This window comes from Acomys russatus, chromosome 13 (genome assembly GCF_903995435.1).
Source record: "Acomys russatus chromosome 13, mAcoRus1.1, whole genome shotgun sequence".
Classification (NCBI taxonomy): Eukaryota; Metazoa; Chordata; class Mammalia; order Rodentia; family Muridae; genus Acomys; species Acomys russatus.
In genome coordinates this window covers 34,432,741-34,446,423 of record NC_067149.1, presented here as the reverse complement: position 1 = coordinate 34,446,423, position 13,683 = coordinate 34,432,741, and the positions used below count along the sequence as shown (strand labels likewise).

General features: G+C 38.8%; 1 protein-coding gene across 4 annotated transcripts in view; it reads right to left on the bottom strand.

The window, feature by feature from the left end:
- Positions 1-13,683, bottom strand: part of LOC127197235 (contactin-4) — a 746,803-nt gene that overhangs the window by 146,725 nt on the left and 586,395 nt on the right. For all 4 annotated transcript variants that reach the window (XM_051155008.1, XM_051155009.1, XM_051155007.1 and 1 more), the window contains exon 11: positions 7,952-8,102. In XM_051155008.1, the coding sequence (XP_051010965.1) occupies positions 7,952-8,102 (151 nt within the window). The remainder of the gene's footprint in view (positions 1-7,951; positions 8,103-13,683) is intronic.

Below are 13,683 nucleotides of genomic sequence, written 5' to 3'. Positions count from 1 at the left end.
AAAGGGCCCAGCGCAGATACAGTAGCCCATCAAAATGAAATAGGAAGGTATGATAGTAGGTGGGACAGATACAAGGAGGACTCACCTGTGCTAACTTGAAGAGAGAGGAAAGGGGCCACAAATTATGGATTGGAGGAGTCTACATGAGCCAAAAACAGATTTTCCCCCTGTATTCTCAAAAGGAATACAACACAGTTGAGGCCTTTGCTTTAGCCTAGTAAGGCCCATTTTAAAACTTGGATGCTTTCAGTAGTCATACACTAAATTTATATTGCTTAAATCAAGCACATAATCTGAACACACACACACACACACACACACACACACACACACACAGAGAGAGAGAGAGAGAGAGAGAGAGAGAGAGAGAGAGAGAGAGAGAGAGAGAGAGAGAGAGAGAAACCATTCTTTCTTTCCTTCAATTTTTTAAAAAGATTTATTTATTTATTTATTTTTAAATCTTAATGTTTTGCTGACATGCATATATGAACTTTATTTGTGACCCTAGAGCCTATGGAATCCAGAAGAAAGCATCAGGTTTCCTGGGCCTGGAATTACGGGTGGTTATGAAACACCATGTGGGTGCTGGCACCCGAATCTGGGTTGGATACCCAGGGAGCAAGTGCTTCTAACTGCTGTGTCATCTCTCTAGGTCCCAAATGTACTTTTAAAAAACAGTCACTATTGTAGCAAATGACATTATCACTCAACAGCTGTTGAAGCAGGAATCTTTACGGTCATGTTTTGTTTTTCTTCTTGCTCTCTGAATCTTTCTGCCTAGGATATCACTAAGGGCCTCAACTTCTATCCCACACATCTGTCTCCTCGCCTTGTTCTAAGGACAGTGATACCCTTCAGCCACTCACAATTTCTACCCCAGACTGCAGCCTACACTTGGATTCCTTGAATTCCCAGTTCTGTTTCACTCTGTTTCTTGCTGCTGGATGCTGTGCATCACTCCACATAAAACCCTTCAATTCCATCTGTGGTGTTGAGGTCCAAATCTAAGCTCCTCAGATATAAAGTATGAAGTATCCACAATCTACTGCTAGCCTACATTTTTCAATGTTTCTTCTCAATAATTCACCTTTATAACATATCCCTCAGCATTACTGAAAAACTCATGTAATCTTGCTCACGGATCCTGGCAGAAGACTGTGAGCATCTCGAGGACTGGGTTTATGTATTTTTCCCTTTTATTCTCAGTGCCAAGCAGTAGGCCTAGCATATGCCAAATGCTCAAGGAGGGTCTTGTTCACTGAATGAGAATGGAGGTGGGTAGTTTATGGTAGAGCATCTATGCCGCTGTCCAGAACCAGGCCAGTGATATTTAGGTTATAGTTCTGAGACATTTTTCTGAACTATTCACTGGCTTATCTATACCTAGTTATTATTTTTTAACTTGATGTTAATAGATAACTTCATGTCTATGAGAGGGGGCTGTGGAAGGCTCAAATGTGATTATGAGGAAGAAGTCTTTATTTACACAATGTTAACTAGAGCTCCATTTTATTCATTTTTATTCCCACCTTCAGTAGAAAGTAAACTATTTTCTCCTAAGTGAAGTTTTCAACATCTGTCTATACTTACCCTTTAAACACTGGGATAATGTTTTAAAGTAACTATTTACAGGAAGCAGGTTTTCAAGGTTACTTATGTACTTTCCTGTTTTACTAATCTAAGTTCACTAGAGACAATTTTTCCCTTTTAAAGAGGTCACTGAATAATCATAATGACCATCCTTCTCTGGGTTGATGAATAAAGGGTGTCTTTTGCTCACGAATGCTGCCATTAGATCAGGGTGATATACCTTCAAGAAGACAGTCAAAGAAATGACCAATATGATGCAAGGAAGAGGGTGGCGAACAATATCACAATAAGAACAGCAGAAGGAAATGGGATATTTGAGCTTGCAGAAGATCTAGAAGAGGCAATGAAAACATATTTCCAGTAAGTACATAAAGAGACAGGGAAGAACAGTAAAGAAGAATTAAATTTGTTAGCCTAGCTTCATAAAGTAGAACCAAAAATGAGTGGATGCTGCTGGGAATATAATTTTTCATCTACTTAGGGTCTGTCATTATGAGTTCCAGGGAAATGATGAAGAGCTAAGACTTGTGTGGACCCTTGTCCTGGAGGAGGGATGGGATCTGTAGGGATTGTAGTAGGAGGCATGTAGCAATGGTGCCTGCCCACTCTGAATTCTCAGTTTTTATAATAGCAGGTAGATTTATTTCATAAACTCAGTCTATGTCACTGCATCACTCAGTGTAAGTCAGCAGTTCTCAGCCCATGGGGCGCAAGCTCTTTGACAAAACTTCACTTAAAAAATACTTATGATTCATAACAGTAGCAAAATTACAGTTATTGAAGTAGCAATGAAAATAATTTTATGGTTGGGGGTCACCAGAATGTGAGGAACTGAATTAAAGGGTTGCAGTGTTAGGAAGGTTGAGAAGCACTGGGCTAAGTGGTTGGAGGGGCATTTCGCCATATGCCTTCAAAGACCCACAACCACTCAATCAGCACACAGGGTAATCAGATACTCCTTGAATACAGCTGGTTCTGAGAAGAACCTGGACCAACGAAGGCTTAGCTGATACCTAGAAAATCTGTTCTCGAATATCTGTGATCACTTGAGAAAAAGGGCAAACTTGGGGCTACTGGTGACCCTTATACTACCAGCAGAAAACAGTTTTCTAGAGAATGAGACTAAGGCAGGCAAAGCAAAGTTCTGATGGTATCTCCTTAGCCATGTTGACAGTTGCCATGTTCACATGATGTTCTCAAGGAAATGACCAGAAAACTCACTTTCATACTTAACCCAGGCCGCAAGGAGCCTGTCTAATTTACAACCATAAGGGTCCATCCCAACTGATACAATGGTTATCATTGTACTTAGAATTCTAGGAGTTAGGTTATTAAAGATTCTGCTACTTATGCACAATCTTGTTTTTGTTACAGCATAAAGCCATTCTTATTTGCCTCAAGGGCCTTCTGTTTAAAAACTAAAAGTAAACAAAATAATCAACTTTATTCAGTTAGAAAGCTTAATTGCTCAATTCATCGAAATGATTGGCCTCACTTCCACGGTGACTAGGCTTCCCTCCTGAGGACTGAAATAGTGGGGCTGTTCCAAACATCTGATATCGCTAACACTAATAGCATGGTAAGAATAGAAGACAATAGAAACTTTCCATTAACATATGGATGTGTGGACTGCCCTACAGCAAAGCTAAACAATTGCTTTACTTTTTCGACTTTCATTTAGATGTTTGGGTTCATCTAAATGAAAGCAGTGCTAATATGTTTTAAATTTGCAAGCAAAGAGAAATGGAAACAATAAGTTTATGACTATATATTTAAACCAACAACGTGCTGATGTTCAACTAGGATTTCCAGGCTGTGTACACTGAACTCTACCATGGCCTCTAACATCTGACTTTAAGATAAAGGGTCATGAGTTTTCTCCATGTTCTTCCTTCTGCTTTTGTAGCAAACTCATTTGTAGACAATTAAGCAGCTGAAATGGGAATTACATAGAAATTGATAAGCATCGTCTGACTAAGTCTTTCAGAAATATAGAACTTAGGCAGAACATTAAATAGTATGCTAGATGATGAAGTTTTGTCTCAGAGTAGTTAGAGCAGGGCTTTGTAATTAAGGGATTAATAATTTGTATTCAAAGGTTAAAGATTCACTATTTGACTGTGAAGAGTCTAGTCTCAACAGAGAATTAAGGCTAATAAGGCAGTATGTTAGAAATTATTACTCAATACTAATTACCCTTTGTAGTAGTCCACTATGTCAATCTTCTCCTAAAATATGGATCATAATTTTTTCATTAGCAAATAACACGTATGATTGATTTTGCTCATTTGTCCACTTAATTATCTTTCATCTCTATCAGGAAAAAAAGAAAAATAGCATTTATTTTTGTCGATGAGGAGACAATAGTGAGGTCTCTTTGATTCCCAGCTCTTTTTATTGTATGAAGTGTTCAACAGTGTGTTTGTCTTACTTGGAGGTTAAAAGCCAGTAGCTCATGTAGTGAACTCGCTCTATAGATTCATGGTGCTCATTGTCGTTATATCAGAATGTTAGAAAGAGTTGGTTTGTTGTCTGAGAATCAGAACTTCAAACCAAATCTAAGTGTCTCTTTTCTCCTGAGAAATAAAATGGTCTAACACCAACCTGCTTCATGTGGCTGTGGGGCAGGCATGTCTTACTTTTCCCCTTTACATTCCACTTGGCTAGGGCTGAGTGCATCCACATGACCAAATCCATTCTACCTGATAACAGGCAAGAGTACGGTAGAGCCATGAGAGCACAGCACCCACATGGAGATTAAGTGCTAATATTGATGCTTTGGGACCAGCCTGGTGACACCGGAGGTGGAGGTGATAAGTAGAAGAAACGAAGCAACAGCAGGGAGTAGCTTCAGCTTAAATATACTTCCTGTGTCAGAGGAATGTGGAAGCATGCTTGGTGTCTATTAATGAAACCAACACAACTTGAATAGAAAAAAGTGCAGTAAGTAAAGTGGTGGGAATAATTAATCAAATTCATTTGTCCTATAGAAACCGGCACAATAATATACCATCTTCTAAGAGAAAATTAAATCAGTTATGTGGAAATGGTTATGCTTTAGCAGTACCAAGCTACCATTAATACAGTAAAAAACATTAGGATGTCATGTATAAACAGGTATGCGTTGTTAGGTTGTTTCTTTTTTTTTTTTTTTCTAGGTAGATAGCACAATTATATTTTTCTTTAGGGTGGCACTTGGCCTGTTTTGGCTAATATAGTATCAGTGAACAGAAAGCTGCTTCATTTCCAGCCTAAAAGACTAAAAGGTCATGTGTTTGACACATTTTATTATGCACTGGCACAGCTTCAGAGAGACCTGGTCTTCCGAGGTGGTATTTGTAGGAGAGCAGAGCTATCAACAGACCCTTGCTGGTGTGCTGTGTGAATGAGAAATTGCTTTTTCTCCATGATCTTCTCCAAGATCACCATGGCTTCTTATATTAGCATGCTTTACTCTCTAGATTGGTCCTCAATAATTTCTCGACCTTCATTCATTCAGTTTTTGATGGGTCTTTAAATTCATATCATTTTTATAAAGTACTTTATTTATGTAGATTTTATTTTCTCTCACTGTGTGTATATGAGTATGTGTGTATGCTGTGTGTGTGTGTGTGTGTGTGTGTGTGTCTGTAGGTATGGAGGACACAAAAGGGCATCAGATCCCGGAAGCTAGAGTTACGGAGGCTGTGGGACATGAATGCTGTGAGTGGAACCGCGGCTCTGCAAGGGCTTTCTTAGCCCCTCTACCATTCTCTTAATGTTATGTTCTTAAATCATCTTACAATTTAAATCTTAAAAACACAGCCTTATTCTAAGCAGTGCATACTAATTATAATTCAATTATATTTAAATTGTAGATATTCAATATAATTTCACACACCACATTTTGAGAAACACTAAGGTGTTTCAGTAAGAAATCCTGCTTTCTAGTACTGTTGTATTGTTAAGTGGACATGACATGCCTGTGACAGTACCTTCTGAATGTTTGTCTTATCGCCCATACACCAGCAGTTCCTTTCAAGCTTGGTAAGAGTAGCTTCTGTATTGTTTTTTAAATTATCTGTATTATCAGTAGGCCCTGCTAGTGCTCAATTAAGACACTGACACTTATTATATTTTAAAATATCCTTAGCTAATCTGGGGCAGGGCAGATATCAATCCTCTAAACTCTTTTCCATAGTGGGGCAGGCATGGGATCCCTGCCTCAATCCCATGCCATCTGTTTCTAATAGCTTCTATCAAGCTACCTCCCATCAATAATCCCAAATACTTGTTAAAGTTTTTTATCTGGGCCGGATTCTCCATCCACGCCATGTGCTTCTCCTCCAGCTAACCCACGGCGACCTTCCTCTTCTTTCTTCAGGTCTCTCTCTTTTTTCCTCGTGGTGGTCTTTTTTTCTTCCAGAATTTCTCTCTCTTTTAGCCCCACCTACCTCCTTTGCCCTGCCCAGGTGGGATGGCTTTTCATTAAACAAAAGGTGGGTAACATAGACAGCAAACAGTTTTTAGCATAAAAATACATCAGACCGTCCCCCAACACTTCTGTTTGCCACAGGTGGTGGTTTCTGTGGGGCTCAAACTGATGCAAGCGTGCAGAAGAAGTCACTGCTGAATGCTCAGGCCTCAGTGAGTTTACAGCATCCCTTCCAAAGCTGAGAAAGCATAAGGGAAGAGGGAGTAGAAAGACTCATAGGGCATAGCTTACAAGGCTGTCTTCTGGGTAAGGTACAGTCGCTGCACTCTTCAGTTGCCAGCGCTTGTACTTGCTTGCACAAAACATGCAGCACACTTGGGCCTGTTGATATTATATTATCAAAAGTGGTGTGAGTCATGAGGTCCCACTCCTTTGGGACTTATAGGGTATCAATGGTTCCTGGCGGAGGCAGAGAAATTTTCTTCAGTGGTGTAGTCACTGATAGTTGTCTGTGTTCTTAGAGGGAACCCCAGGTGAACTCACTGAGTCGCCGAAAAGCAAAATTCAAAACAAGAAATTAGAAGAGGAATTATGTGGGGAGTGAAAAGGAACCCGGGTCAACAGAAGAGGACAAGAGTAGGTGAGTGGGTGGATATGATTAAAATAAATTATACACATGCACAAAATATCATAATAAAATCAATTATGCATAATTAATTTGCATAATAAAAATTTTAGAAACTGATTTCAATGTCCAGATTTGCTTTAAAATTTGATTGCCATTCCGGTATTCAGTGGACTATGCTGCCTCCTTAATATATCAGGAATCAGAAAGGAATATTATGAAGTTAATACGTGTGTGGATATGTCACTTTGAAACCATATCAAGTTTGTTTATAAAAATAATTAAAAAAGACAACATCATTGGCACAGTGAGCTAATTTGTATATGCAAATGTGAAGGTGTGCAGGTGTAAAAGGGTAGATACACACATTTTTAAACGCTTCCTTATTGGATATATGAATATTTGCCCTTTAACACCAATTAAAATCATTATGTATACAGCTGGTAAATCCTGTCTTATGGGTGACAAACACAGGTTTATGCATAATTACCCTTTTTCAACAGATTGAATACATTACAGAAAGTGGTAGAAGATATTTTATGGGGGTGACAGCCAAGACAAGGTCTTGGAGATATATGCTATTTAGCACTATCTGATGTCAAACTCCAAGTAACCTATACAAATTTGCATCCTTTAAACAATATGCTTTCTGAATGTAATTCATGTATAATAGGAAGCAGACGCAAGCAATTCAGATATTAGAACCAATCTGGTATCTTAAAGAGATACAAATGAAATAATGAACAACCACGCAGAGCCACTGGCTATAAGCAATCTATATCACACCAGGAAACATAACAGATAGTGTCAAATGTCTGAAGAGTGTCGTGGTATGGAACTAGACTGGTTTGACTAAGCCAAGGAATTATAATGGGTAGATGCACAGAGACAAAATTTTAGGCTTAAAATATATTTCCAGCTGCTCACCTGCAAGCACCTTTTTGAGACCTCATAGGGTTCATGCCATCTCTCTTTCTGCTTGGAGGGCTTTCTAGAACCCCAATATTAAGAAAGAATGTGGAGGTCAATGTTACCCCTGTCTTATTTTTTTAAATTTTTTATTAATTTATTCTTGTTACATCTCAATGGTTATCCCATCCCTTGTATCCTCCCATTCTTCCCTCCCTCCCATTTTCCCCTTATTCCCCTCCTCTATGATTGTTCTTAAGGGGGATTTCCTCCCCCTGTATATGCTCATAGGGTAGAGAGAGCAGTTTACCCCCGTCTTATATAGTTTCCAGCTTTGACTATTTGCTCAGGTAGAACAGAAAGACAATTTATTACAGGTTAATCAAATATGTAAAACTATTTCAACACAGTACCTTTCATTTTCTCTTAATATTTCTCTTCCCTTTCTCCAAGTGTAGACAGGTCTTGGGGATGCTTTTGGTTTACACTCAATGACAACTTCACCTCCCACCTTGACAAGTGTCACTCTTTTCAAGAGTGTTCTTGAAAAATCTGGACTTTCAGCTAGAGAAAATATAGAAAAATAACATTATTATGGAAGGAAGAAACAATTTAGCCTTTTTCTCTCTGTGATATTTATTTACCTACTTACTATAGATCACCAGAGACAGGAAGCTAAATTTTTGCTGATGGAAAGCACACAGCACTGCATGTTTGAATGGGTTATTAAAATTTAATCCATGATTTATATATGATAAAGTACAACTGCTATATGGATGTAACTTGATGGATTTTGTATCTACTACCACGAAGATCTAGATATCAAACATTCTTACCCTCCCTGTGGAGGATTTTTCTTAAAAAATTTATTCCACCTTCAAATGGACAAACATTTAAAAATTTAAGAGAAGCAATAGGGAAAGAAACAAAGCAAAACAAAGAACACATTTGGTAACTTTCCTGATTATATATGCTAAAGTGGCCCTTTTCTCTGACAGTTACTGGTTCTGTTACACAACGTGGCTTTCTCGCTCCTTCCTTCCCTGTTTCCTTTCCTCACCACGTCCTCTCTCTATGTATTCACCAGCAAATCCTTCCATTATTGCCTTCTGTGAGTTTATTCTTTTTATTTTATTTTATTATTTTATTTAATTTTTTAATTTAATTAATTTGTTCAGATTACATCTCAATTATTATTACATCCCTTGTATCCTCCTATTCTGCCCTCCCTCCCACTTTCACCTTGTTCCCCTGCCCTATGTCTGTGACCTAAGGGGCTCTACTTCCCCACCAAATGGTCATAGGCCATCAAGTCTCATCTTGGTGACCTGCTTATTCTTTCTCTGAGTGCCACCTGGCCTCCCCATCAAGGGGAAGTGATCAAATATGGGGCACCAGAGTTCACGTCTGAGTCAGTCCCCGCTCTCCACTCAACTGTGGAGAACGTCTTGTCCATTGGCTAGATCTGAGAGGGGGTTCTATGTTTACAGCAAGTATTGTCCTTGGTTGGTGCAGTAGTTTGAGAAGAACCCTTGGGCCCATGGACAAATGGATGTGAGTTTATTCTTAAAAATCAAGGGCTCTGTTCACCTCTCATCACCAATACCCAACACAGTGCTTATTCTATTAGAGGACCTCACCTTCATTTGGTGCAGAAATTTGGAAAACCATGTTACACACTAATTTCTATTGCTCTAAGGACTCCACTCATATTGATATATTACACTGTGCTGATATATTAATAATATCAAATAATTACTGCTTCTATGAAACAGAACACACCATCTTCTGTCTTATACAAACAAACAAACAAACAAAACAAACAAGCCTTTCTGAAAGATCTCTGTTTTCTTCTGAGTTTATTTTGTTACTATGGGAGGAAGAATTCTTGAATAACCTGGTGGATTCATTTTCCTTTGTAATTTGTATCTTATTTAAAATTCTGACTCCTTGCAACTTAATGTCATGGAACTGAAGATTTCAAATCATGGTGAGGCAGCCTTTAAATTGAAACTATAAAAGGCTTAAACAAAGACTTTGTGTGTGTGTGTGTGTGTGTGTGTGTGTGTGTGTGTGTGTGTATATATGGGTGAAGTACATACCTGCTTATTTTTAAAACAATTTTTTATTTGTATATGTATGTGTGTTTTGCCTACAGTATGTATATGCACCACATGCATTCAGTGTCCACAGAGGCCAGAAGAACATGTCAGAGCCCCTGGAACAGGAATTATAGATGGTTATGAACCCCATGGGGTGCTGGGAACCAAATCCAAATCTTCTGCAAGAGCAGCAAGTACTCTTAAGTGCTGAGCTATCTCTCCAACCTATAGGCACATTTCCTAAATACTCTCAAAGCATAGCTAGTAAATATTCTTAAAATCAAGGACTGAATTGAACCTGGGGCTTCATGCATGCTAGGCAACGCTCTACCACAGTGCTGTGTCTGTAGATCTCTTGTAATGAGTTTCCCTGACTGGCTTTGCAGTGACTCTAGATCAGGCATACCTTGAACGTGTAACCCTCCTGTCTTAGTCTCCTCCAAAGTGGGAGAGATAGGCCTGCATAATAAGTCCTAGCTATAACCAATGATATTTAAAATTCCAATCAAGCTTTAGTGGAAATGAGTTGACTCTTATTAAAGGCTTCTGTGGTAAAAGTAATTTTCACAACTGCCTAGCAACAAATAACATTGAGAAGATTACTTCGCGAGGGGGCGCTATAACATTTACACGGGGATGGTTTCACTGTGAAGCTGAAATTAAATGAATCACCAGGCTACTGACATCTCAATGTGTATATTTGGATTCATAATAATCTGCAATGCAAACGGTAACTTGATACTGATAAATGCAGTGGACAGTGTGCAAGTATAACTATTTATAACGAAAATGTTGTATATTGTAATATTGTGCTAAGAATAACATGGTACCAGTATGGTCTACAAAGTTACATCATAAAAAAAAAAAAAAATAGAGATAATGGAACAGATGGTTAGGGCAGAGCCACTAAACACTTAGGTTAAGATACTAACAAAAATCTTAGTAAATATTAAGCATGATTAAACTGTTATGCTATAATCAATATTCATATCAAAATATATAAATCAAAATATATAAAGAATATATATATATTTTTTCATTCTCTCTCCTTGTGTGTGTGTGCATGTGTGTGTGCGTGTGTGTGTGTGTGTGTGTGTGTGTGTGTGTGTGTGTAAATATAACTAGGAGGAAGAAAGAAAATGTTTACATTGCTAAGGTATATAGTTATGTTTAAATTGCAGAGAAGTTGAACTGTACACACTAGTGGAGATTGTGGCAGAAATTGCATCAGTGGACTGTGAGTGAGTAAGATTGCCTGGGATCGTCTTCACCCACTGGATAGCTGTACTGGTCTGTATTAGTGGGCTGTTGTTCTAGTTGCATCAAGAGTAAATTCAAGAACATTCTGAGAACAGTGGTTTTCAGCTTTCCTAATGCTGAAACTCTTTAATACCATTCCTCATGTTATAGTGACCGTCAACCATAAAATGATTTATTTTTTATTTTTTTATTTTTATTAATTTATTCTTGTTACATCTCAATGGTTATCCTATCCCTTGTATCCTCCTATTCTTCCCTACCTCCCATTTTCCCCTTACTCCCCTTCCCTATGGCTGTGACTGAGGGGGATTACCTCCCCCTGTATATGCTCATAGGGTATCAAGTCTCTTCTTGGTAGCCTGCTGTCCTTCCTCTGAGTGCCACCAGGTCTCCCTCTTCATGGGACATGGTCAAATATGAGGCACCAGAGTACGTGTGAAAGTCATACTCCACTCTCCACTCAACTGTGGAGAATGTCCTGTCCATTGGCTAGATCTGGGTAGGGGTTTGAAGTTTATGGCCTGTATTGTCTTTGGGACTCTAGGTGAGAGAAGCATGAGAGAAGAGCAAAGTAGAAGGATCCTAGAAACCTACAAGAAGAACATTATGATAGGCAGATTTGGGCCCAGGGGTCCCGCTCATAAGATGATTTCATTGCTATTTCATGACTATAATTTTGATACTGTTATCAATAGTAATGCAAATAGTTAATATGTGATCCCCTGTGAAAGGGTCTTTTAACCCTTGCAGAGGTCGTGACCCATGGGCTCAAAACTGCTAATGTAAAGCCTTTATGCTATAGCAGTGTCTTCTTGTACTTAGCAACGCCACATCAGCTATGTTGTGTCACAGGAAAATGTTTTGGCAGAACAGACTCCTTCTCAAATTAGGTAAACATCCAAACTGACACAAAAAAACATAAAAATAAAATCAAGTCTTCCAGAAGATTGTTTAAAGGGAAAATTTAAAATAATGTTACAAACCTTTCTCATAAAAAAAATCCCTTCTTACAACTCTATCTTTCCACACACATGCATTTATCACTCTAGGCAGATATTTTCATCTGTTCAGGAGGAATTCTGCCTCTGCATTCAAAATGAGTTTATATAAATCAAACTGTGCACCACACATGGGTGTATTTGTCAAAAAAAAAACAAAAAAAAACCTATATATCGCTTTTACAGATTTGAAGTTGCACAGTATCAGAAAGCAGAAAACATGCCTAGTTTAAGAGGTATTTGTATATTCCAGTTACAGACATATTACCTTTTGGATAGCTTAGAGATAAGACTGACTTGAACATCTTTCACTCATAAAAATGAAATTATACATCAAATATTTTCCCGTTGTCTATTCCATTTGTTTCCGGTGTTATCTAACCCTGCAAATGTATCAGTTGTCACCATAAGCCATAGTGATTTCTAGGGTACAACTATCAAAGCTCCATCACATTTTGAATACCAGATAGGTTTCTTAACATTCTGCTGTTTGGTGACAACCTGTGCCACTTGAGAGTCAGTTTAGCTCATGGAGGGGTGATTTTTCCTAATGATACCCTATATTTACTCATATTCACCCAAACAGTGGCCTAACACAGGCTTGGAGGAAAGGGAAATAGGTCCTTCTGCCCCATTTGGCACTCACAAAGGTGAGTGTCATTACTAGATGCTAATGGTAGGGCCACAGGAGGGCAGCATTAAAACACACTCTTTGCTCATACTAAACACTTAGTGCCCAGGGAGGTAAAATTTCAGTCGTCAGAAAAGTGCTGGAGTGACAAAACCATCAGTGAAATCACCCAATTAAGCCTGGGAGCTGCTGACAGATTCTTGCAGGTGCTCATTTGCTGAACCCAGTAGACCTGGAGGCTAGTGCTTCTCATGTGAGCTACTAGATGGCAGCAATCGCTCAGGCCTGGGATGTATCCTGCAGCGGCCCTCTTCCATGTGGGAGGTGCAACTTTTAACTACTTACCAATGATCTGCATTCTACTAAACATATACTAACTATGAAAAACTGTGGGAATCCATCTATGCAATTCACAACTATTTATATTTAATCAATTAAATGACTCTTGGTCACATATCAAGGATATCTAAAGTGGCCAACAGACCTCTTAAAAAACAGAAGTTCTCTCTGTGTCTGAGTTAGTGTCGTTCTCAAGAGCGATAATAAAATGATAATCCCTTAACTAGCTATGCAGTGGCAATACCATTTGGGAAATGCATGAGTACAATGTTTTACTACATTACTGAAAAGGACAGGACAATTCTGTATGCCTGTTCTGTCACAGCTGGCCTGTAGAAACATCACTGGGAACATTGCCAGGGGAGACTATTAAGGCTGGTGCTTTTGGAAGTTGAGGATTTCATATTATTTTAACCTTTATCCATTATCTTTAGCCATTACTTCATCGTCCTATAAAAAACACCCAGAGCCAATGCATTAATTCCAGTCTTTCTTTTACTGAGGAGATAATGGTGATATCAGACCACAAAGCTCAAGCTTCTCCTGGATTGCTGGCAGCAGGGTGGGGGTGGGAGTGTGGGTGTGGAGCATGGGGGTGTTTCTTTCTGGGTTTAAAATCTGGCCTCCCTGATTAGCCAACTCTACATAAAGAGATACTCCACACAGCTCTGAAGGAGATGGTTTTCTTTCCTCCTCAGCATGAGGTGTCATTGCCAAGCTCCCAAAGTCTGTTTGACTTTGGGATGATCCACTCATGACCTTTTTGTTTCCTCAGACTCCAAGAACTCATGCCCCTTTGAGTGAGATATAAGAAA